Source organism: Lissotriton vulgaris, chromosome 4_1 (genome assembly GCF_964263255.1).
Source record: "Lissotriton vulgaris chromosome 4_1, aLisVul1.2, whole genome shotgun sequence".
Lineage (NCBI taxonomy): Eukaryota > Metazoa > Chordata > Amphibia > Caudata > Salamandridae > Lissotriton > Lissotriton vulgaris.
This window is the reverse complement of record NC_141691.1, coordinates 744,589,270-744,612,231: the sequence shown is the minus strand read 5'-3', so window position 1 is coordinate 744,612,231 and position 22,962 is coordinate 744,589,270. Positions and strand designations below refer to the sequence as shown.

General features: G+C 42.5%; 1 protein-coding gene across 4 annotated transcripts in view; it reads left to right on the top strand.

Moving 5' to 3' along the window:
• PRP4K (pre-mRNA processing factor kinase PRP4K) overlaps positions 1–22,962 on the top strand; it is a 390,098-nt gene that overhangs the window by 207,024 nt on the left and 160,112 nt on the right. For all 4 annotated transcript variants that reach the window (XR_015309884.1, XR_015309883.1, XR_015309882.1 and 1 more), the window contains exons 11-12: positions 1,897–2,050; positions 21,416–21,530. Coding sequence is in view for 1 of the 4 variants with exons in the window: in XM_086965045.1 (XP_086821171.1) it covers positions 1,897–2,050; positions 21,416–21,530 (269 nt within the window). In the remaining 3 variants the exon portion in view is untranslated. The remainder of the gene's footprint in view (positions 1–1,896; positions 2,051–21,415; positions 21,531–22,962) is intronic.

The window sequence follows — 22,962 nt, the reverse complement described above, 5'->3', positions numbered from 1 at the left end:
CCTCTCCAATGGGTGGTCACCTCCAGGAAACCCCCCTGCCCAAACCTGCTGTCTTTGTTCTGACCAGAAATCTCCCATTGAAAACAATCGGGCACCTGATGCCAAATTATTACCCTGCACCCGGCCGCCCCGTGCGGCTGTGGGTGCCCTTGTGTGCCAACTCATATTCCCGTTTGCCCTGAGCTTAACCCTGCGCGCTTTGCTCCCCCACTTGCCCGAGAGCAGCCACCAACCAACTGCCCGCTAGCCCCATAGGCTAACATTGGGCCCCAGCACTCTGCACCCGGCATCCCTATTGCCTCTGAGGGTGCTCTTTGAGTGCATCCTTGACCCTTGGGCAACTCTTGTTCTAACTCCAGAAACTCAACCCTAAAGAATAATTGCTTACCTTCAAACCGGTAACCACATTTTCCTCCATAGGATTGCATTGATGTTTTTCCTCAAAAAAAGTTCTCTAAGTGCTGAGTTTGTTTGTATGGAAACCTAAGCTACTGGGTTTTAATGACAAAATACTTACCTTTCTTTGTCTAGGAAATGTCCCTGTGTGATATCTAGGCATACCACACTGTGTAGAAAAAGTAACCTAAAAAGTAATCACAAAGTAATTACAAGTATCAACTATCTTGAAATGTTTTACAAACCTGTAACAAAAGTCAATTTCATCCAGCTTTCATATTTTGATTGACTTGTTTTGTACCATTTTACTTACCTTTACCAAGTACTGCTTGGTTCTAAAAATAAAATGCTACTGAAAAAATATCTTTTTTTATACAAACAATTGGTCTGAGTTCAGTCTTTGAGTGTGTGACATAATTTATTGCCTGAGTGTGTATAATAAATGCTTAACACTATCTCTGGAAAAGCCTAACTGATTGCCCACACTACCACAAATAGAGAGAAAGGTAATATCTACGTTTACGCCTGCAAGCCTTTGGGGATCCCCTGGACTCTGTGCACACTATACCTTACTTTCTTATAGTTTATACAGAGCCAGCTTCCTACATTTAGTTACTGTCTTTGTATTGGAATTAATGTAGTAGTACCTTGAAGCACTTGATCTTAAGGTAATAATGCTTGATCTTGAGAGCCCTTCAGTTTTAAATCTGAATGATGCCCTTTAAGTCTACTTTGTTTCCAAACATTAATGCAGACCATAAGGGAGCAATGAGAATGAGAACCATAGCCGGAGGGATATTGAAATGCATTATAACATTTATTAGATTTAAATGTTTCTGCTTTCCTGCAAAACTTTACGAAGATGATAATCTGTAAAGCTGCCACGTAAGCTTCCATTCATATTTTCTCAAACCACTAATGTGTAGCTTTGGTGGGGCAGTTTTACTAAACATTTTATCATAATCAGATAACTCTTTATTCCTCGTACTACTCGTGTTTCAGTTGTATTGGTGGTTCAGATTACATTTTATTTACTCTCAAGTAGTCAACTTTTATGTCCAAGGTGTCAGTCATATTATCATTACGCTCTCCCTCTTCCCGCTAATTAGTGAAGTCTAAATAACGTAATCTTCTGTTGACAGCCACTTCTTTTCAAACCAAATATTTTATATTTATATATTTTTTTATATAAATAGATTTGTTATATTTGGTTTACATTAGTGTGTTGGTAACTTGTGATAGTCCTACCTACTACACCACTAGATGCATCATAAGCAATTAAAAGAAGCATCCCCCATACATATAACTTTCTGTCGGTCTTAACCAATTAGTTTTCATGTTTCAGTTTTACATTAATGGTATTGACACCTGCCTGTTATTGTACTTGACTTTGATTACAAATATTTTTTATGAAGTAAGACACCATATAGGTTTTTTTGTGGTTAAAAATGGATAATATACTTCTATTTCCTTGCTAATTTTACTATTTTTCTCTTTAAGTATGAACTTGCGGGAGGTACTGAAAAAGTATGGCAAGGATGTTGGTCTCCATATTAAGGCAGTTCGATCTTACAGTCAGCAACTTTTCCTGGCATTGAAACTACTTAAAAGATGCAATATCCTTCATGCTGATATTAAGCCAGACAATATATTGGTAAGTATTGATTGTTGGTTGCATTAACTCAGAACTTCTATTATTTCCTTTTTAAATATTTTTAGAACCAATGTATCGATTTTAGAAAGCCACTCAAAATTATCAATAACCATTATATTTTGATTACAATTACATTCTAACAGTTGATCTTTTTTTCCTGCATCCCCTTTCATTTGATGAAAAGTAACCATGTGTTTGTTTAATTAATTAAGAAAGCCATCCTTCCTGCCTCTTAAGCCTAAAACCCAAATTCAGTGCAGGGGAAGAAACTCCTTCAATCAGGAGAATAGGGTTCTCATCCTATCCATTTGCGTTTCAGTATTTTCTCTTATGTTCTTACATTGCTTACTTTAAAAGCTGCATTCTTTTATTATCTGTAATGGTAATTGGGGCTCCAAAGATTAGTCACTTCATTGTTTTAGTCCTACCACTGTATTGTGCTCTTTCTTAGCTGTAGTAGCACAATTGTGGTTCTGCATTGTTGGATTATGCTTTTGAAACCACATTACACGATTTTAAGTAGCAATGCATCCTATAAAGAAGGATAGCTGAAATCTCTGCTTTTCCTGCAGAGAATAATGAAGAGAAAGGTGCTTGTGAGGTCAAAGGTGCATTTGTGGCACTCAATATGGACTGTAGCTTTACGAGAGTCAGCAGTTTGCATTACCCAGCATGCACTACTGGCAGTGTGCCACAGTCTCAGTTCTTTTTTTCTGGCTTGAATTGACAGCATCTCAGAACTCTTCAGGGTGATAAACCCATCCTATTTCTGAGACTTTTTTTCAGTAGAAAATCTTTTCATACTTCACTCAACATCTTTTCAAGACATGAACATCATCCCTAATTATTTATTTTTTTAAATCATCATCAGGAGTATTTTTTCTTCTAAAATACTTTCACTTTTGTGAAGTACTCCTGTTGAAGGAAGAATGCTGACTCCGACCCACATCTATGACGAATGGGGTATTTTGTTTTACAGAATGACAAAAAGAGCCTTCAGTGACAGGGAAAGTATGGGAAACTTGAGGATCTCAAAGTTGCAGAAGAAAGGAAGAAACCGAAGGCAAAAGGGGGGGGCTTCCGTCAACACTGCCACCTAAACAAGTCATTGCTTTAACACAGTTAAGACAGACCTCAACAATTCAATGTCAATGATGCCTAAATGACAGCATGCCATGTCCAAGCATTCCAGAGCCCCCTCGTCTACATCAAAATGGCACCACATCTCACCTCCGACATGGTGTCTATCACCTTTTATGCAGAGATCTTCGACATTGAGACATTCAACGTTAACAATCCCATCCATTTCACTTCATTGGAAGAAGCAGTTGATTATGGCGATGAGCCAACTATTCCAAAGATACGAATGCTCCTTATTATAGCAGAAGATCCTTTGCAGGATCCTCTTCAGCCTTTGAATTTACCTCCTCTCTGAAATCCTCGAGGAATTTACACACACAGCTCCTCTGTCTCCGCAAGGAGACTCACTCTCATTTGTTCTGGGACCAACAGACCTGGTTACTCCTCCCCCATGATCTCCTGACCGCTGTTATGAATGTGACTTCTCACCAATAAGCCACACCCAAACCCTGCACTTAAACTTTGGAGGCAAATATACCACTTAAATAATATATGTTTGAGCAACACTCCCAAAAGACCAGGCAAAGACCCAGCACTCCCTTAAGGCGAGGTAAGAAAACAAATCCAGGTGCATGTAAAATAACCCACAAGTTTATTAATGCAATATTTTAGAAATGCAGGCCGAATATATCAGTAATTGCAGACTCCCAAATATCAACTGAACAATTAAATGAACAATTGAAATAGAATGCAGTATATACAAATAGCAAAGAGTAGAACATATATATATATATATATATATATATATATATATATATATATATATATATATATATATATATATATATATATATATATATATATATATATATATATATATATATATAATGGTTAGGAACACCTCACCTATTGAATTTGCATCATCCTTGCCAACTCAAGCTGGGGAAGCCTGTCAACAGCCCAGGAAGGAGTTCAATCAGACTCGAGATCAGTCACCTCCACAGCAATCTGTCTATTCTGCGGTGAACTTCCACATGGCCCTCGAAGGTTTCCAGTCTAAATATCATTACTCAACGTGAGGGGAAACTTCTAGAAAACCTCGCCACCTTCTCATTAGAAAAGACCGAGCTGGTTGTACCAGTCTATGTCAAGGCCAAGACTGAGGCTGGCCTAGCTCCCGTATTGTGACTCCGAGGCAGAGTTGTACATTCCTCAGATAATATCCAGTTCACTCTGGTCAGTGAAGAGCGAAAAACAAGTGAGGAGCAGAAACATGCCCTCCCCACTTTGCAGCTACGTGCGAGCACAGAAAATGGCGTCGGTTCAGAAAATTGAGACCGTAAAAAGGATGACATGAGGCCATGTCAAAGCCAATAGTAAGCATAATTATCATAACCCAAACAACTTGCAAGCACTGTTGTGCATACACAAAAACTGCTGCAAGGCAAAGTCAGAAAAAAGGATGACTTGAGGCCATGTCAAAGCCAATAGTAAGCACTCATAATTCTCATAACTGTACAACACAATACACATTTCTGCACAACTGCTTATAGCATCACAATTTTATCTCTCAAAGTCCTATAGCATCACATACTTTATCTCTCAATGTTCAACACCGAGCATGTGTGCATCACCGCTCACAAACTGCACTTTGAAACCAAAAAGCACGTTCCACACCTCTCTCTCCCTCTCACGCCTTCGAATGCACACCCACACGCTCTGTTCTTGGCAAGACTGTCCACTCCGTGACCGCTCCCACAGAAAAACAGCAAGATTACAAGAGAGAAGAGAACCAGGCATATACAGTACCGTCTCATATATCCTTGCTAGGGTAAAATAACACACTGAAGTCAATTAAAATAATGGTAGTCGAAGGTCATCGTAGGGTTCCAAACCACCAGGGTGCCTCTTTCACTAAACCGACATAAACAAAAGAGAAAAACTCCAACATCTAAGTTCATCTCACTACTACACAGATACCTAATATTCACCAACATCGCCCCGGGCTTCTCTTCCTCCATCTCCAGTAGATGATGTCTTAACTTTTCAAGTTATACTGATCAGAGGTGCAGCTTAATTAAACATACAAATACAAGTTCCATATACAATAGTCTCTCATCATGGAGACCTTGCAGCCGTGGGCTTCTCCACGATCTGTACTGCCCCTAGTTCCAGGATTTACAGAACTAGCAGGGGCTTGCTTTAACTAACCTAAGGTGCTCTTTTGTGGTAGTTTGGTCGAGCAGCCTTAGGCTTAGCGAGGAGGAGTGTTTGACATCTGTTGCATACACATATTTATTTATTTATTTATTTTGATAGTTTTATATAGCGCGAACAAGATCTTTGCAGATATCAGAGCGCTTTACAAAGCGGGGCATACAAACATGAGGGTGCATAACAGGCATTCGGTATAGCGCAATAGTAGATAATAAGTGGGGTGGGGTAGGTACATGAGGGAGCATGGTAAAGCAGGTACATTAATAATGCAAATAGTACATAAGTGTGAGCATAGACAGTCAGGTAAGTAAATAAAACAAGTAATACGAATCATTGAAGGGATCGAGCAGATAATACAGATAGGTGCAGAGACTTAAGAATCCACGTTATTAGATCAGGTGTATTTGGCCATGAGGATAGCTTTCACTTCTTTCTTAAAAAGTGCGAAGGAGGAGATGAGTCTGGTTTCCGGAGGGAGTGAGTTCCAAATCCTGGGAGCCATTCCTGAGAAGGAGCGTTTGTAAGTTTTTTCCTTCCAGAATCTTCGAGGTTTTAGCAGAAGATTGTTTGTGCCTCTAGTGTTTCTAGAACCGCCAGAGATTGTCAGCTTCTGGGTGAGGTATCCGGGTGAGCACAGGTGTACAGCCTTGTGTGTCATACAGGCGATTTTCAGCTGTATTCTGGCTTCAAAAGGCAGCCAGTTCAGAGATTTCAAGTCAGGGGAGATATGCGAGTACTTTTTTGATCCAGTGATGAATCTCGCTGCCGCGTTTAGAGAAGTTCTAAGGGGTGCGGTAGAAGTTAGAGGGAGCCCGCAGAGGGCTATGCTGCCGTATTCTATTTGAGGGAGGACTAGTGCTTGTACTGCAGTTTGGAAGTCTTTGGCTGGGAGGAAGGGTTTAAATTTCCTCAGGGTATTGATTTGGTAGTTCGCTCCTTTAGTTGCCTTGCTGATATGTTGCTGCATGTTGAGGTTGGTGTCCAGTGTTATGCCTAAAGATTTTGCTGAGTCCACGATGATGGGTTGGACATTGAGTGCAGTTAGGTGTTTAAGCCAAGTTTGAGCGGTGGAGATCTTCGCGGGAGGTGAGATCAGAAGGAACTCTGTTTTCAAAGCATTGAGTTTGAGATGATTATCTGCAATTCAGGATTGGGTGTTTCTGATTGTTGTGTTCAGGAGTACAATGTCTTTGGGGGATTGTAATTTGAGATATAGTTTGGTGTCATCGGCGTACATGTGGAAGAGTACATTTGATGCTTGTAACAAGGTGGTGAGAGGCTCCATGACTAGGTTGAACAGAGTTGGGGATAGGGAGGATCCTTGGGGGACGCCTAACGATACAGGTATTGGCGAGGACATCAGGTTGTTGTTCTTGAATTTCTGCGTCCTGTTGTGTAGAAAGGAAGTGAACCACTTGAGAACAGTCCCAGCATAGACCCATTCTTGTGTTTAAAAGTTCAAGTAGCTTCTCATGTTTAACGGTGTCGAATGCTGAGGAGAGATCAAGAAGGATGAGGAGGCAAGTGTCATTTTGATCTAGGATTTGAAGGGCGTCGTCAATAATGTGAGTCATAGCAGTTTCTGTACTGTGCCCTGCTCGGAAGCCTGATTGATGAGGGTTGAGGAGATCAAACTGATCAATGTGTTTAGTCAATTGTAGCTGTGCGCATTTTTCCAGGAGTTTGGCTAGAGTGGGAATATTGGTAATGGGACGGTAGTTGTTTGGATCAGATGGGTCGGCTGTAGGTTTCTTTAGTAAAGGAGTGACTTGTCCAACTTTGAGGGAGTCCGGGATGGATCCTTGTTGAAGTGAGCTGTTGATAATTCTAGTCCAGAGTGGAAGGAGCAACGGAGTGAAGTCTTTGACAGCGTTAGCAGGGAGGGGGTCCGTGAGGTGATTGGATGGTTTCAAGGTGCTGAGCAATTTGCCAATTTCTTCTTCAGAATAGGTGTGAAAGGAAGACCATGTAGCATTGTTTTTTGATTCAGTGGGTGCTATGCCGTGAGGTTTGGGGTAACGGCTTGCATCAATGAGGAGATCACTCTTTATGTTGTCAGTTTTTTGGATAAAGAAGGCAGCGAAGTCTTCACAGGAGGGTGATTCGCGCACCGTGCTGAGTGGTTGGGGTTGTTCCTTAGACTGTGTTCTGATTAGCTCAAACAGTTTTCTCGGACGGTTTTTTGCTTGGTCGAGCTGGAGGCTGAAGAAGGCTGCTTTTGAGCGCTTTATTTTCCTGAAATAGGCGTTTCTCTTTTCCTTCAGGTTTTTTAGATGCAGTGCAGAGGGAGCTGATCTCTGCCAATTCGCATGGTTCGTCTATCCGCATTGAGACTCCCGTCGTACCATGGGTTGGAGATTTTAGCGGAGACTCTTTTCAACTGCATGGGTGCAGCCTCATTAATTATTGAGGTCATGGCGTTGAGATAGTGGTCAGTCAGTGATTGGACGTCCGTAGCGCCGGTAGGAGGGAGTAGGAGGTCGCAGCTGTTCGGAGGTAAGGATTTTGGGTTGAGCTTTTTCAGATCTCTTTTCCAGACTTTAGTCTTGGAGGGTTGAACCGTGTTGAATTTGACTTTTTCATTGATGAAGAATGTGACAATATGATGATCTGACCAGTCACAGGGTTGAATGGACTCAGGTTGGATAGCGTCCTCTTTGGAGATGATAAGGTCGAGGATAGAGCCTTTCTCATGAGTCGGGCTGTTGCAGAATTGTGTGAAGTCAAGGGCGTTGAGGAAATTTTTGAGACTATTTACCACCGCATCGTTGTGATCGTTCCAGTGGAGGTTGAAGTCACCAAGGTATATTTGGGTGAGCTGTCGTCCGGAGTTGGTAGAGATCATATCCATGATTTGTTGGGCGAAGGGGAGGTTGTCCCTGGGTGGGTGGTAGATGCCGTGAAGAGTGCATATCGGTTTGCCCTCACTAACGATATCGAGGCAGATGTATTCAAAGGAAGTTAGGGAGGGTAGGGAAGGTGCGGTGACTTTCACAACAGAAAGGTTGTTCCTGTATATGCATGCAATTCCACCACCTATCTTGCCAGGCCTGTCAAGTCTAATGATGTGGTAGTTGGGGGGAACCAGAATGTCCATTATAGGTGTCGAAGATTCCATTAGCCAGGTTTCAGTTAAGATGATTAGGTCAAGGTCCAATGTTAAGATGAGATCAGCGATGGCGGAGGAGTGTCTAGAGGCCGATCTGCAGTTGAGGAGAGTGCATTTGAGACGGGGTGAGTCAGGGGAGGTAGAGGGTTCTAGAGTGAGAGGGACTTTTCTAAGGTTATTAGGGACGGAGATTCTGTTGTTTAGTGTGGGGGGTCTACGTGGATTTGAGTGTATCGTGGGAATGGACAGGTGAGTGTTGTTTGTGTGATTTAGGGGAGCAGGGTCATATGAGCGGAGGAGGGTGAGTGTGTCGATGTCCGAAAGAGGGTTGTATGGTCGACGGGGGCGGTAGTTGCGATTGTGGACAGGGATCGCGGTCCCAAGTGGGGGGTGTAGAGTGTGAGAGTCATCCGGACGGGTGGGGGGCAAGTTGGGAGGGGTGCGGTGGTGTGTGAGGGGTGTCTGGGATGAGAGATGAGGGATGAGAGATGAGTAGCTCTTTGATGGTGTGAATGTCTTCTTTGATGATGTGTATGTCTTCTTTGAGCTGGAACAAGGTGAGCATAATATTGTCCAGTGTGGGATAAGTGTTGGAGTTAAGGATGGGTGCGTGTCTGACCTGAGTATTAGCGTGCGGGTGAGGGGGTGGGTTGGTGTTTGTGCAGGTCTCCGTGGCCTCGATGTACGGGTTGGTGTTAGAGAGGAGTTGGGAGGGATGGGTGTGGATGAGGTAGGGAAGATGTTATTGGTGTGGATGAGGGCATTGGTGGCAGGCGGAGTGAGCCGGGTGGAGGTTGGGTGTATATTAGTGGTGATGGGGGAGCAGGTAGGGTAGTGGGGGCTGAGAGTGGGGGGGGGGAATGAGATTGGAGATGTTCCTGTTGTAGGGAGGGGGAGTTAAGTTAATGGATGTGGTGTGCTCTGCGTACTTAGTTAGCGGTTGGTAGTGGGGGCTTAGAATGGGGGGGGATAAAGGGTCGGATTTGTCGTTATGCGTGTCGTTCTTGTGCTGAGCTAGGTTGGAGGGGTTGTGGGTGGGAGCTGTGATGTCAGGGGAGAGAGGTATGGGAGAGGTATGAGTGGGTGTCCAAGGGTTGGTGGTAGGGGGGCGGCTGGTGTATGATGGGGAGAGATTTGTGTCTATGGTTGAGGAGTGTGGGGTGGTTACGGCAGGTGGGTGATTGACAAGGGTGCAGGGGGAAGAGGTGAGATGTGTGACGTTCTGGTGCTGAGCTGGGTTAGGAGGGTTGTGGATGGGGGCTGTGAAGTCAGGGGTGGTAGTACTGGAGGGGATATGTGTGGAGAGCAGAGGATTGGAGAGGTGCTCTTTGAAAGTGGGGAACAGGTTGTCTAGTAGTTCCAGGTTCCTGTCTGTGGATTGAATTAGGACAATCCCGTTATTGTAGATGGTAATGGTGACTCTACCTGGGAAGAGTTGGGATGGTGTGATGGAGAGAGTTAGGCCATGAGCGGATTTCCTGGTGGTTGAGACGGTGAGTAAGACGAGGAGCGCCTTTCTCCATTGAGCTCTGCGTGTGGTGTGGAAGATGATATCGATGTTCAGGGATCCATTGACCGGAGAGAAGTAGGTGTCGACAAAGGGGGTTTCAGGGTGAGACCTCAGGAAGTTGTGTTTAAAGCGTTTAGCGGCTTTTTTGGTGAGTGTGGAAGGGTAGTTGATTTTATATGTGTGCTTGCCGATGGGATCCATGTTGGGATGGTTGTATAGGAGGGTATGGGAGGGTGAACAATAGTGATACACATGTGCAAACAAGTGCAAACAGTAGGTTACATGGATCAAGAGTCAATAGTCAATAAATTGTACACTCGCACTCAACAAGGAGATCCACACCAATATAGAGAAATAGCATGTACTTGTATATAATTTTTGACACCAAGAACTTCGTTATTCGGTAAAATAGCAGTTTTGAAGTAAACAGGCAGGTCACTTGTATTGTCTGTAATGTGGTAATGTTATCCTATGGAGAAAAACCACATATATTGCATATGGGTACTTGGCAGCGACTTACAGGACTAATCTTCTGGAGTTAAGGTAAGTATGTGGCAAGGTCCCAAGGCAACACCAACAGGTCACCTCAGTAGGCTCTGGGGCGTCCAGTTGCATAGGTGCATTTCAGCATCGGTGGCCCAGTTGATTTCAGTGGGAGACAGTCCTGGGAAAAAGAGACTGCAAGCTGGGACTGGGGGACTAGTCTGGATGAACCTACAGGGTGGCTCGGTCTTTGAGAGGCTCGGGCACGTAGGGGCACCATTGGTCCACTTCTCCTCGGGCTATAGGGCTCGGGTGCAGTAGTGTCTTTAGGCGTCAGGTCTGTGCTGCAAGAAACATTTGCGATTAAGGGAGCATGCACAGAGTGGCTTCAGGCAGCGACTGGAAGTCTAGTTTGGGCAAACCCAAAGTGGGGTAAGACTCTGGTGGTTCTCATGACCTCGTTGGCACTGTAGGCCCACTTCGACCCGGCTGAGAGGCACGGATGCTGTGGTGCTTTCCAGTGTTGGGCTTTCGCGGTCCGGAGTCCTCCCGGTTCTTCTTAGGTGCCTGCAGGGTGCAGGGAAGTAGCTCTGAAATACTGGTAGTCCTCCCAAGTTTTTGGAGGCATAGCAGTTGCAAGAAGAGTCGTCTTTGGCGCAGTTGTCTGGTTACGGCTGGCAAACCTGCAGGGTTGACACCAAATCAGTTGCTGCTCCTCAGTTCTTTCTCTTCGGTGTCCTCCTCCTTAGGTTGTCAAAATCTGCTTTCCTGGTGCCAGGAGCTCCTTTTATAGTAAATTTAGGGGTGTTAGGGGGAGTGAAGGGTGGTAGCCAATTGTCCACTTACTCTTGGGGTCACTGCACCCCCTAAATGAGCACTTCCTTTGGGCAATGGGCATAACCCTGTCCCAAAATTTCTAATCTGCCATCACCAAGATGGCAAAATTTACCTAAAGGGGGGCGTCAGGCAGCTAACCTTGGTAGTGTAACTGCCCTGGTAGTGTATCACGCCTCCCTGCATATCTAATTTCCTGCCTGTCCCGATGTAAAAATAGGGCAGGGGGTAGGCATTTCCTCAGACTGGGGAAGCCGTGGTCACATTCCAAAGGCGGCAGAGGCCTTTGAAGCCTCTTGCTTTGATATGTGGATTATTATTATTTTTTTAAAAATCTTTATTATTCAGTTCATAGCATAGAAAAAAAACGAGAACAACCATGAAATTTAGAACAATAATAATGTAAATGTCATAAACCATACTTACACACTGAAAGTTCCAAATGTTGAAGCATTGGTTGCCATATCTTCAGCCCTAATTGTTTTTCTTCTCACAGATTTGATGCTGTATACGTTAAATTCAAGATAGAACACATTATAAAACTTAGCTCTCCACATTTCAAAGACAGGGGCCTCTGGTTTCAGCCACATTGTAGCAATACATAACCTAGCTATTGCCATAAAAATAAAATATCGTTGGGGATATTATTTCTGTACACTTTCCCTGTCAGTACCAACCCCGAAAAGCAGCAATTCTCGAATAATATGATATGTGGATTATTTAGCCATCTTGCTTGGAGGAAGTGACAAGAGCAGGCATTGTGTCTGTCCTGAGAGTGTGTAAACTCTTACCTGCAGGGAGTCAGAAACCTGCCTGTGGTGGGAGGCTGGTCAGCACCAGTCAGCCATTACACTAGGAGCTGGTAGGTTTTTAGGGGGCACCTCTAAGGTGCTGCCTGGGCACATGTATTAATAAATCGACCTCTGGAATCGGTGGGTTTATTGATACAAGGTGTTTGATACCTCACAGGGGCATATCTTCTCATTTAGTATGGTGCACCCTGCCTTAGGGCTGTAAGTCCTGCTGTATGGGTGGCTTACCTGTACTGCCTGGGTTTGTGCCATGTTGTGTTTTCACTTTTATCTGCACCAGGACATGTCGCCTGCAATGGCAGTGTGCATTTTGGTGCTATGGGGGTCCCTTAAGGGGTGGCACAATGCATGCCTTGGGACCCTCGTTAGCCTACCTGCTCTAGGTACCAGGGGTACCACTTACTAGAGTCTTAGAGGGGTTGCTAATGGTACAGTTTAGTGAAAGAGACCTGGCACTGTGGGCCTGGATAGCAGGAGCCACTGTTGTATAAACAAAGATCTAGCAGTGACAAATTACTGTCACAGTATTTGCATCAGACGAGCTTCCTGGTTTTGTCTCACTATCTTGAAGCTAGATGGCCAACAAAATAATTGTGAATTCCTTGTTTTCATTCTCTATACTCTTTGGTCCACATTAGGATGATGAAATGGAGTGGATGAAGAAAACATTGAAGACTCGAAAAGCGGCACAACTAAAAGAAAAAAGCATATTACCGATCTCTGTTTCGACACAGGGATGCCAGGCATTATCAGAAGTAGAGGGTTCGATCCCTCTGGCCTTTTTACGCCTTACAGCAAGTACATCGATCACAGCAGCATGAGTATTTATGATGGTTATATCAAGGCAGACGTCAACAGCCTCAGCAACCTTACAGAGACCAAACTCCTGCAAAATTAGCAATAAGACCAACACTCCATCTGCGCTGTTTGCTACTCCAGTGGATAAGAGTGTAACAAGATCTGGAGGAACAGTGAAGAATCACAGCAGACAAATTGGTCTTTAAAATTTGACAGTGAGTTCACCTTTCAATTCAAGTCTCCTCACTTATTTCCACCAAAAAAACATTATCTACCTCAACTAAATATGGAGGTTTCATTACCCATCCAAAACAAACAATAGAATCAGTTCTTTCATCACAAAGAGATGAGAGGGTTTCTATTCTAGATATATTTTGGTTTCCAATAAGGCCCCTGTGAGAAAGGACTAGCACTTACCCGAAGAATACCATCATCACGACTCCCTTTGTCTTCGCAGAACGGAACCGATACGGAGATAGGACAGGAAAACGCTGTGCATCTACGTAACCCGGAAGTTCCAACCCTGTGCCCCGGAAGGGTTGATCAAGGACCAATCATAAACACGCCGGGTCAGCGTTTGGGGGCGACGAGCGTGGAAGAAGGAGAAAGACGCTGGAGTATCGAGGACGACGAAAGAGAAGACGCGGGACCCGTTTGGCCTGAAGACGCGGGACCCGGTTCAAGGGAAGACGCGGGACCCGGTTCAAGAGAAAACGCGGGACCCGGTTCGGAGGAGCCCAGACCTGAGGAGGACGAGGAAAGCTGGTCGGAGGACTGGTGGTGTCCGGAGGAGGCTGGAAGGCGGCCGTGACTCAGGAGAGTTACGGCGGGAGCTGGTGAGTGTAACTGGCTCGGGGACTGTATTGTAAAGGGAGGGGGGGGGGGTTTGAAGTGTAAAAGAAAGGGAGGGTGATACAGTGTTCCCTGCACGGTTTTACACCAAGTACCCCTAGCACCCTAGCACTCCTTGGATAATAATCACCCCGAGTGTGATAACAGAATGTTCTGCATGTTTCTATCAAGGATCTTTTGAGGTGTAGACACGTTTTGGCACAAAAGTATTGAGCATAATAAGTTTCTACTTCACGAACCTTACCCCTCCTAGTCACGTAAAAGAACGGTATATTCCTGACAATTGCATTGAAATCACTATAATCCTAACCCCTTAGTACAGTAAAGGAAAGCACAAACGGTGTGGTGATGGGAAAGACAGCCCTAATATAATAAAACATCAGACTGACAGTTCCCATATCTTTTTTCGTTCTTCTATGAACCTCCGGAGAGACCATTCCAGTCCGGAAGACTCAGCAAAACCACAACCATCTCTACCATCCTGGATTCCGATTCATCACAAGAGACATCTGAAGAAGAAGGCGAACCAACTCTTAAACAAACCGTTTCAACTCATCCTATTATCAATAAACCCCTTTCTAAACCCTTATTGCAGCCTCCACGCCTGTTTATCAAACCTGCGCTCCCACAGCCCCCAAGCAAGAATCATTGAATCTGAGAAAGGTCAACAGATGTATCAAAAATTTAGGATGGATCAAATCTATCCCCAGCTATGAAAGAAGACCGCATATGCTCTGTGGATCTAAGGAGCTTATTTTTGCGTTCCCTGTTGAAATACATCGCAGTGTTTCAGATTTCAGGTAGGCAAAGCCCACTTCCAATACAGAGTTCATTATTGTGGCCTCAGATCTGCCCCAAAATTTTTTTTGAATTGCATAGCAGTGGTATTGGCTTTTCTTCTCAAGAAAAAGATCTTCATTGACCCTGGCTAATGAAAGCTTCTACAGCAATACAAGCTCAAAGAAACTTCAAGTACACTGTTAAATCAATAGCTTAGGACTGCAAGTAAATCTGGAAACATTCTACCGCATTTCCAGTTCAAGTACTATCCGACCAGGGAGCATCTGTAAATAAAACAGGACTAGTGTGTCCTTCGGAGGAGAGAGTATCTTCTGTTATTCAAAATGTTTCTGGCTACTTCATGTCACAAATCCAACAGTAAGGCAAGTGTTTTCGCTTGTAGGTTCCATGACCGTGTGCATTTTTCTGCTACCCAACTCTCGTTTCCTCATGAGACCTCTACAATAGTGTTTAGAAACTAAGTGGGCATGAGAGAAGGCGATTTGGAAGACAAGATCACTTTGAATCAATAAGCTTGAGAATCCTTCCAGTGGTGTCTTAACAAGTCGAATATACTCAAAGGTGTTCCTTTAAATCAAGATCATCTGACACAGGCCATAGTGAACAGTGCTTACTTAGGAAAACCAACATTTCAAAGTCGGCGGTCTCCACAATAACTGCTTTTTACCACATCAAAGTTCTCAAAATAAAAGCAGTCCGTCTCACTCTGAGAGCTTTCTATCACTGTTCACAGAGTTCTAATATAAATGAACAATGCCTCAAAGATTTAGTATTTGAACAGGCTGTGAGAAACAATATTGAGGACATTGTTGTTCGAAGTTCAAGCAATTTGGCACTGGTTATTGGTGAAAAACCCATCACTTGAAGCAGTTCTCTTACTGGGCTAGCAAAATAAAGCAGATTTCTTCAGCAGACATTCCACGGGAACCACAAGTGGAAACTCAACGTCTTGCAGTCTGTTTTCCTTGACTGGGGATATCTGCTTGCAAACAAAGAAATGGTAAATGCCAAAATTACAAGTCCTAAGTATGGGGCCTACAATCAATAGGAAACTTTTGTTGAACTGGTCAAACAGATTTCTTTACGCTTTTCTACCAATTCCCCTAATACCGACACTAATCGTCAAGTTCTAACTTTCTCCCTCGACCATGACCCTGATAGCCTCAGAGTGCAGAGACAATGGTGGTATACAGAGCTAGTTCATCTTTTGCTCATATCTCACATGGGACTGCCATGCAACCACAACCTCCTGTCCAGGATGGGAGGCAAACTCTTTCATCCTCAGATGCAATCTATGAAATTGGCAGCATTGCTCCTGAGCCATAAAGTATAGAATTTAAATTTACCTCTGGGCTGTAAGAAATGCTTAAAGAAGCTAATAGACCATCTACCAGGAGCGCTTATCTTTTTCAAATGAAAAAGATATGTAATTTGGTGTCTTTGTAGAAATCGTGACCCTCTATCTATCATGAAAAAGATAATTCTTCCCTATTTGCTGCACTTGGCGAATTCAAGACAGCAATTTAAATCAATGAAAGTACACTATACGGGAAAGGCCCAAACTAAAGGTATTCTTACACAATACTAGTCATCAAAGGCTTTCGGAAAGCATTTAAAGTCTACCTTACAGTCAGAAGGCTTGCTCCCCTATTGCAGCTGAATTTGGTTCTTTTTAAACGTGTGTCTCCTCCTTTTGAGCCTATTCATAAAAACACATTGCAGCATCTTTTGTGAAAAGTTGCTTTCTTAAGTCCAAATACTTCTGCCAGGGGAGTCAACAGATGACCAGCCTTATCATCCACTAAACCCTACTTGATTTTCAATCCCAACAGGGTAGTTCTAAGGACACAATCTTCTTTTCTAGCTAAAGTTGTGTCAGAATTCTATGCAAATCAAACCATTTCTTTTCTGTTTTTCTTCTGCAATCCTCATCACTTTAGGTCTAGCAACTAAAGAGAGTCTTAAAGTCTTCTTTATCTAAAACAAACCCTTTAGAAAAACAAAATATCTTTATATAAATGATAGTAAATTATTTTATTTACATGTTTTTTAATATCTTTATCGCGTTATTAGATTTTTTACCATATAGAGGTCGTTCAAAGCTATATTTATACATATATGAGCATACATTGTGTAAGAGTGCACGTAGCTGAGGTTCATAGCATAAGTACATCCACCGAATATGTGTACATATGCCTCTGTATTCATGATATTAAAGTGAACAGTTGTGCACCAAGTTCTTTTTTGTTCTGTGTCACTTCTTTCCCTTGTTTACAGACAATAGCGCCCGTGAGGCACACAATCGGATTGAGCGCGGTTGCGTTCATTCGTCACGTGTAATGCACAGTGGAATGATGTCCAAACAGTGAGAAAACTGTGTCTGAATGCGAATGGAATGGAAAGGAGATGGTCCCATAAAATCCCGCGAAGCAGGGTGATTTATTATCTGATCCAGGGGTAGAGCCGGATGAAATTTCACTGGAGCTGATTTACCAGTCAATTATGCAGCACCGGAAAGAGAGTCGAGAAGAGAGCCAAAGGGCTCAGAACTATTGTCGGAAATTGCAGAACTCGGTTAGGCGTTTGGTCAAATCCCATGCTGAATGTTTGTCAAGAGTAAACGAAGCAGAGGCACGCATATCAGCCTAGAGGATGAAGTATCTCAACACAAGACTGTTATCGAGACTCATTTGGCTACCAAGGAAGATATTAACTGGAAGCTAGCAGACATAGAGAACAGGTCTCGCCAGAATAATTTGAGGGTTTACAAATACCTGAAGGGAAGGAGGGGTCAGATCCTCGAGGGTTAATTATCGACTTTTTTAGAAAAGCATTTCCGGAAGTTACAAAGTGGGATTGGGATAGGGAGGTCGAGCTGGCGCACCGATTCCCATTCTCCATCAGAGCTGATCAGCGAGACCAGAAGCCGAGAGCTATACTAGTGGCATTCAACAGTTTTCTCGCCCATGAGGAGGTATTTTTGAAAGCACGGCCGGACAAGAAAAGAAGTGAAGGTGGCTTTAAATTTTTTGTACGCCCTGATTTGTGTAAACAATCTGTAGAGCTACGATGGCAGTATCGTCAAATGATTCCTGAATTTAAAGCTAAGGGGGCTCAGGCATTCTTAATGTTTCCTGCTAAAATGAAAATAATCCATAAAGAACGTACACACTTTTTCATAACAATTGGATCAGCTAAAGAATTTCTGGGCTTAATGTAGCATAATTAGTTACCCAGATAACAATGAATGTTGTGTTCTTAGATTATAGGGCCAAATAATTTATTGATTGTTCTGGATTTCCCCCCCAACCTTCTTCTTTTTCTCTCTATTGTTTTGCGTGGTGTATCGATAGTAAGGACGTAAGGATGGTATTTGGTCCTAGGGTAAAGGTGATTAGCTCGCATCTACAGGACCATAAGTCCTAAAGCCTCGTTAATGAGGGGGGGAGGCAGACAGGGAGGGGGGGGGGGTCCAAGGGTTGAGGGGTGAAGGGGTTGAGGGGGGGTTGGGGTGTGCTTGCTGGGGGGGTAAAAAGGGGGGACATTTTTCAAAGCAGCAGGAAATGGTACAAATTGCAAATTGTATGTCAAAATGTATATTTAAGAGGTTATAAAAGACAAGAGGGAGATGCAAGGTTTCTTTGTTTTCTTTATTTGTTCTGTCATAGATTTGTTGGAGCTATGGAGAGAGGATTGATGTATAACTTAGACAATTACGGGTAAAGGTATAAAGATATGTACGTTAAATGTATCAGGTCTTAACAACTGGGCAAAGCGTCAAAAAGTGGCAGCGGAAGTTCGTCAAATTCGGCCTGATTTGCTCTGCATACAGGAGACACATATACCTTGGTCTAACAGAGCGATATTGAAAGATCTAGGGGTTATTCTATTATCTGCCTCCAGTCAGCTCGGTAAAACCAGGGGAGTAGCAATTTTAGCGGATAGCGGTTCTATGAATGTGGGCGAAGGTTGGCGGATAAGCTGGGGAGGTGGGCCATTGTGGAGTGTGGGTTAGAAGGTTGTCATTTCACGTTGTGTACGGTTTATGGATCCAATTTGGATGAGCCAGGGATTTTGCATGATTTAAACACAGAATTAGCGGTGTGGCCAGCCCCCCTGATAATATGTGGGGATGTTAATATTAATTTGACAAATCAGGCATTATTAGAGTGGCCCCAGAAATATGTTGGACGGAAACCTAAAGTTTTCAAAGCACTCTATGATTTAACTCTGGATCACGGGCTGGTAGATGCGTCGGGCAAAATAAAGGGACAGCAGTTGGGATTTTCTTTTTACTCACATCCACATAAAAAATTAGTTAGGCTGGACCATTTTTTTGCACCCTCTTTTTTTATTAAATGGCGCATCCATTCAGGTATTTCCGAGGATTTCGTCTGATCATGCCCCTGTAGTCTTAGAGCTTGTGGCCACTAGGGTTAGGAAGCCGTATCATTTTTTTACATTTGATAGGAAATTGTGTTTAAATAACAAATTCAAGGAGCATATGGAGATTTGGATTAGGGACTTCTTTTTGCAAAACAGGTTGTCTGCACCGATTGGTATAATTTGGGATTCTTTTAAAGCCTGTTTTCGAGGGGAAGTGCTCAGTTTTAGTTTATACTTACAGAAGAAGCAAAAGGAGGAGCTGGCTGGGTATTATGAGGCGCCCAGGGGGGTGGAAGGTGGGTTAATGAGAGGTATCATCTCAGGCATGCAGGATATTTCGGAGTTATTAAATACAGTGGCCAAATTTAGGTCGAGGGTTCTTGGTTTTTGGAGTGAAGAGAATGCTAGGAAATATCTTATCTCGAAACAACAACTTCATGAGTTTGGCGTGACTGTTGGTGCTTCCTTTGACCTTATGTCCGGAAGATTGGTCCTGTACGTTGATGTAACGTACCTGTATACAGTATTTACCTTTCCTCCATAGGATAACATTACAGCTTCAGAAATTGCACTTAGTGTTGACTTCTTAAAACTGTACATTTTCCTAACTTGAAGTGTACTTATCTGATCTTGATGATTCTTGAGCCTATATATAAAGATACGTTATTTTTATAAATAGAGTGGATCTCTCTATTGAGTTGTGTGTGCCATTTATTGACCAAGTGTGTATTGCAGATGTCTAACACTCCCCTCTTATAAGCATACGGCATATTTAAGCCTAAGGGACAAAACACACTAAGAGAGCACCTTGGGATTGCTAGAGCAACCCTCCCACCTCCCCTGGAGGAACAAATACAGCTCCCAGCAATTGCTTCACCCAGGATTCCAAATTACCATAGAAATTACCTGAACTGTCATCTATGAGGCATTATAGGATACAGGGGTTTGAGGATTTTAAAGGCAGTGCCAGTTTTCTTTACTGTGCTTGGCTTTGCAACCTATTAGCTAACAATGTCTCGTATTCCCTTTCTTTTTCCTTTTAAAAAAGGTTTGTGAAAGATTTCCTATGGTAATTTTTTATAGTGATGCCTTTCTGTGCAATTTGTTCTATTTTAAAATGAAAATTCATTGAAATCTGACCATTTTTAACCTTCTTTAGGCTGCAAACATGTATGCAAGGTAGTGTGATACGAAGGTTGTTATACATATATGTATACTTATAATGTGCTCCGGGATCCCTGCTCATGGGTGGGACTATTTAGTGCTTATGACTTTTCCTTATTCACCTACCCTCCTTGCCCCCCAAAAAAGACACCACACTTATAACTGTGAAAAAAAGCTACTAACAGTTTACTTGGCTAATGCTATCCACTATTCCTTTATACTCTTATCCCTAACCACAAAGTCCCAATCACCCTGTTCTCAAAACATCTTGTCAATGCCCCACCAACTCAACTCCTTTTACATGATCTCCACATTCAACTTTACTGTTCTGTCACCCTATTCCTGATCCACATGCCTACTGGTCCTGCCTATTTGTGATGCATGCTGGCAGTTACTTGTGCTCTGAATAAATCTCGATCCATGTCTACACACTGCACAGCCTCACATTCACAATGTGTTAATCAAGCCTTTATAAAATAAGTAGAAAGCTGGACTTGTGGTATTTTAAATCCCTGTAAACATCTAAAAATAGTCTATCTTAATTCAACCCCCCCCCCCCTAAATATCCAAGCCAATGCATTGCAGGGTTCTTCCTTCTTCAGGGGGTAACATATATGTATGGTTTAGGGCAAAGTAGTGAAACATCATGACTAAACGTTTGCTTGGAACCCGGGGCAGAGCCAGCAGCTACTGATAAGTAAATGCTAAGAAAAGCCAGACTTTTTCAAAATGTAGTCGGTCCATGTGTCGGGCCCAAATGAACTCCAGGAATCCAACCTGACATATGGTACTAGAATCAGTGTTTTTCTAGAAGACACTCTTTCTAACATAGTACTATTGCTTTTTAGTGTAAATGAGTTGAAATGTGCACTAGTAAAAGAAGGATTTACTTACAAACTCTGTTCTAGAGGAAATGTTACTGAGGTATATCTGACAATAGGTAAGGGCCTTACTCTCAGTGCGTGCCCATTTTGTGATTGCCCTCATCCTCAGAACTTGAGAAATCTGGCAAATGACATGTTTTCTATTGCTCCTGATTTCCCTTGCTCTATTTTTCTTATTGAGTGCCTATTATCATCCATTCATCCAAGTTTGATTGTTGACCTTATACTTCATAGTTGTTTGCTCTGTATTCTTGATCCCCGAGAAAAGAGATTTTCAAATCACATTATCTCTATAACGACAGATTTTTAATCCAAAACTATTGATGCTCACTAACTGGTTACATATTGCTGTAGTCGAGAGGTGTTTAAAGTTTATACTTTATAGCTAGTCCACCTTTTTATTTTATTAACGCTGTGACATTTTTTTTCTTCTAGGTAAATGAATCTAAAACTATTCTTAAGCTCTGTGATTTTGGCTCTGCTTCACATGTTGCAGATAATGATATTACACCATATCTCGTAAGCAGATTTTATCGAGCACCTGAGATCGGTAAGTTATTATGCATGAATTTTAATATACTATTTTACTTACTCTACTTATCTGACACAACATTGATCTTATTCTTAGTTACAAAAAAGTTATGAAAAGGTTATTTTAGTAGATGCCACTAAACAATTTTCATGGTCTGAATGCCCAGTGTTTGCATTCACACTATACTATGTCATTCAGTCAATCTTTGTCCTAAGTGATCTGTGTACACTAGAAGCCACCTTTTCCTGTTAACCATATTGTCCTAGCTGATGAGTGGTTCAAGTGAAAGACATGAAAGTCTAAGTTTGCAGTTTGCATATTGACCTTTGTTTTACTGACCACTGTTTAGAATATATTGGAAGTCACATCCACTTCTGTGGCAGCGGTCAGATACATTGGCCTTCTTTCTATTATTCAGCTGAGTTGCCCAAGCGTGTTTTTATGTTTTCCGATGCCTTCAAGGTATTTCCATATTTACCATATCCTTACTGAGGCTTGGCTATTCATGCCATTATCTGTTCCTGCCTGGACTCCATAAAAAGTTTTTTCAAAAACCTTATGGTCAACTGCCAATAATAACTTTGTAACACAATTGTAACGCTGTCCATCAGTAGACATTAGGCTAGAGGTCAGGGGCATTTGCCTTATAATCTTATGTGCTGCTGGCCCACTACTTATAAATGTAAGCATTATCTTCCCTCTTAGTCACCGAGTTTCTTAGGAGCAAGGTTACGATCAGTTGCAAGTTGTCACCAGATCCACAAAGAAGCAAAACATCCTCCACCTGTGACTACAAACTGTGGAGCTCTTCTCCAGTGATCATCTAGGTGGTCCATCACCTCACAGATAATTGAAAGGGATTATTTACTTAGCATTTACCTCAGCAGCCGCAGCGACTTGACTGTTTTCTTCATTTAAGGATTGTGATTTCTGTACCAATTGAGAAGCCTTCCTAGCGACTCTTCTCTTTTGGAATGAATTGAACAAGTAATTGTTTAAGGTACCAAGAAACAAAATGAGATCTCTGATTTCACTCTTTTGTTCCTACATACGGAGTTGAGAATATCCAGTACTGATGGTAAATGAGTTAATACTGGGACTCCTGTATAAATACAGTCTGTGTGCATTAATTGATCTCCACTTCTTTCTTGAGCTCTTTCTAGCTTCTATTTGTATATTTGTTTGCAGTATTATATATTTATATAATTTTATTTCTGAGATCTTTGCAAGACGTTCTCAACGTATAGTTATTGTTAGTACTTGCGAACTTGACAATTCTACACTTTAATTAGGGTGGGAGAAGGACTGGGGGATATGCAAGGTAAGCAACATCTGACAGTACATAATAACATATTTTAAAACTTTAGACAATATTACTTGTTAAATTGTGGTTTTGGAACATGAGTGGCCTAGGTTGTCAGGTACATTTCTCTAGTTTGTTCTGGCAAAG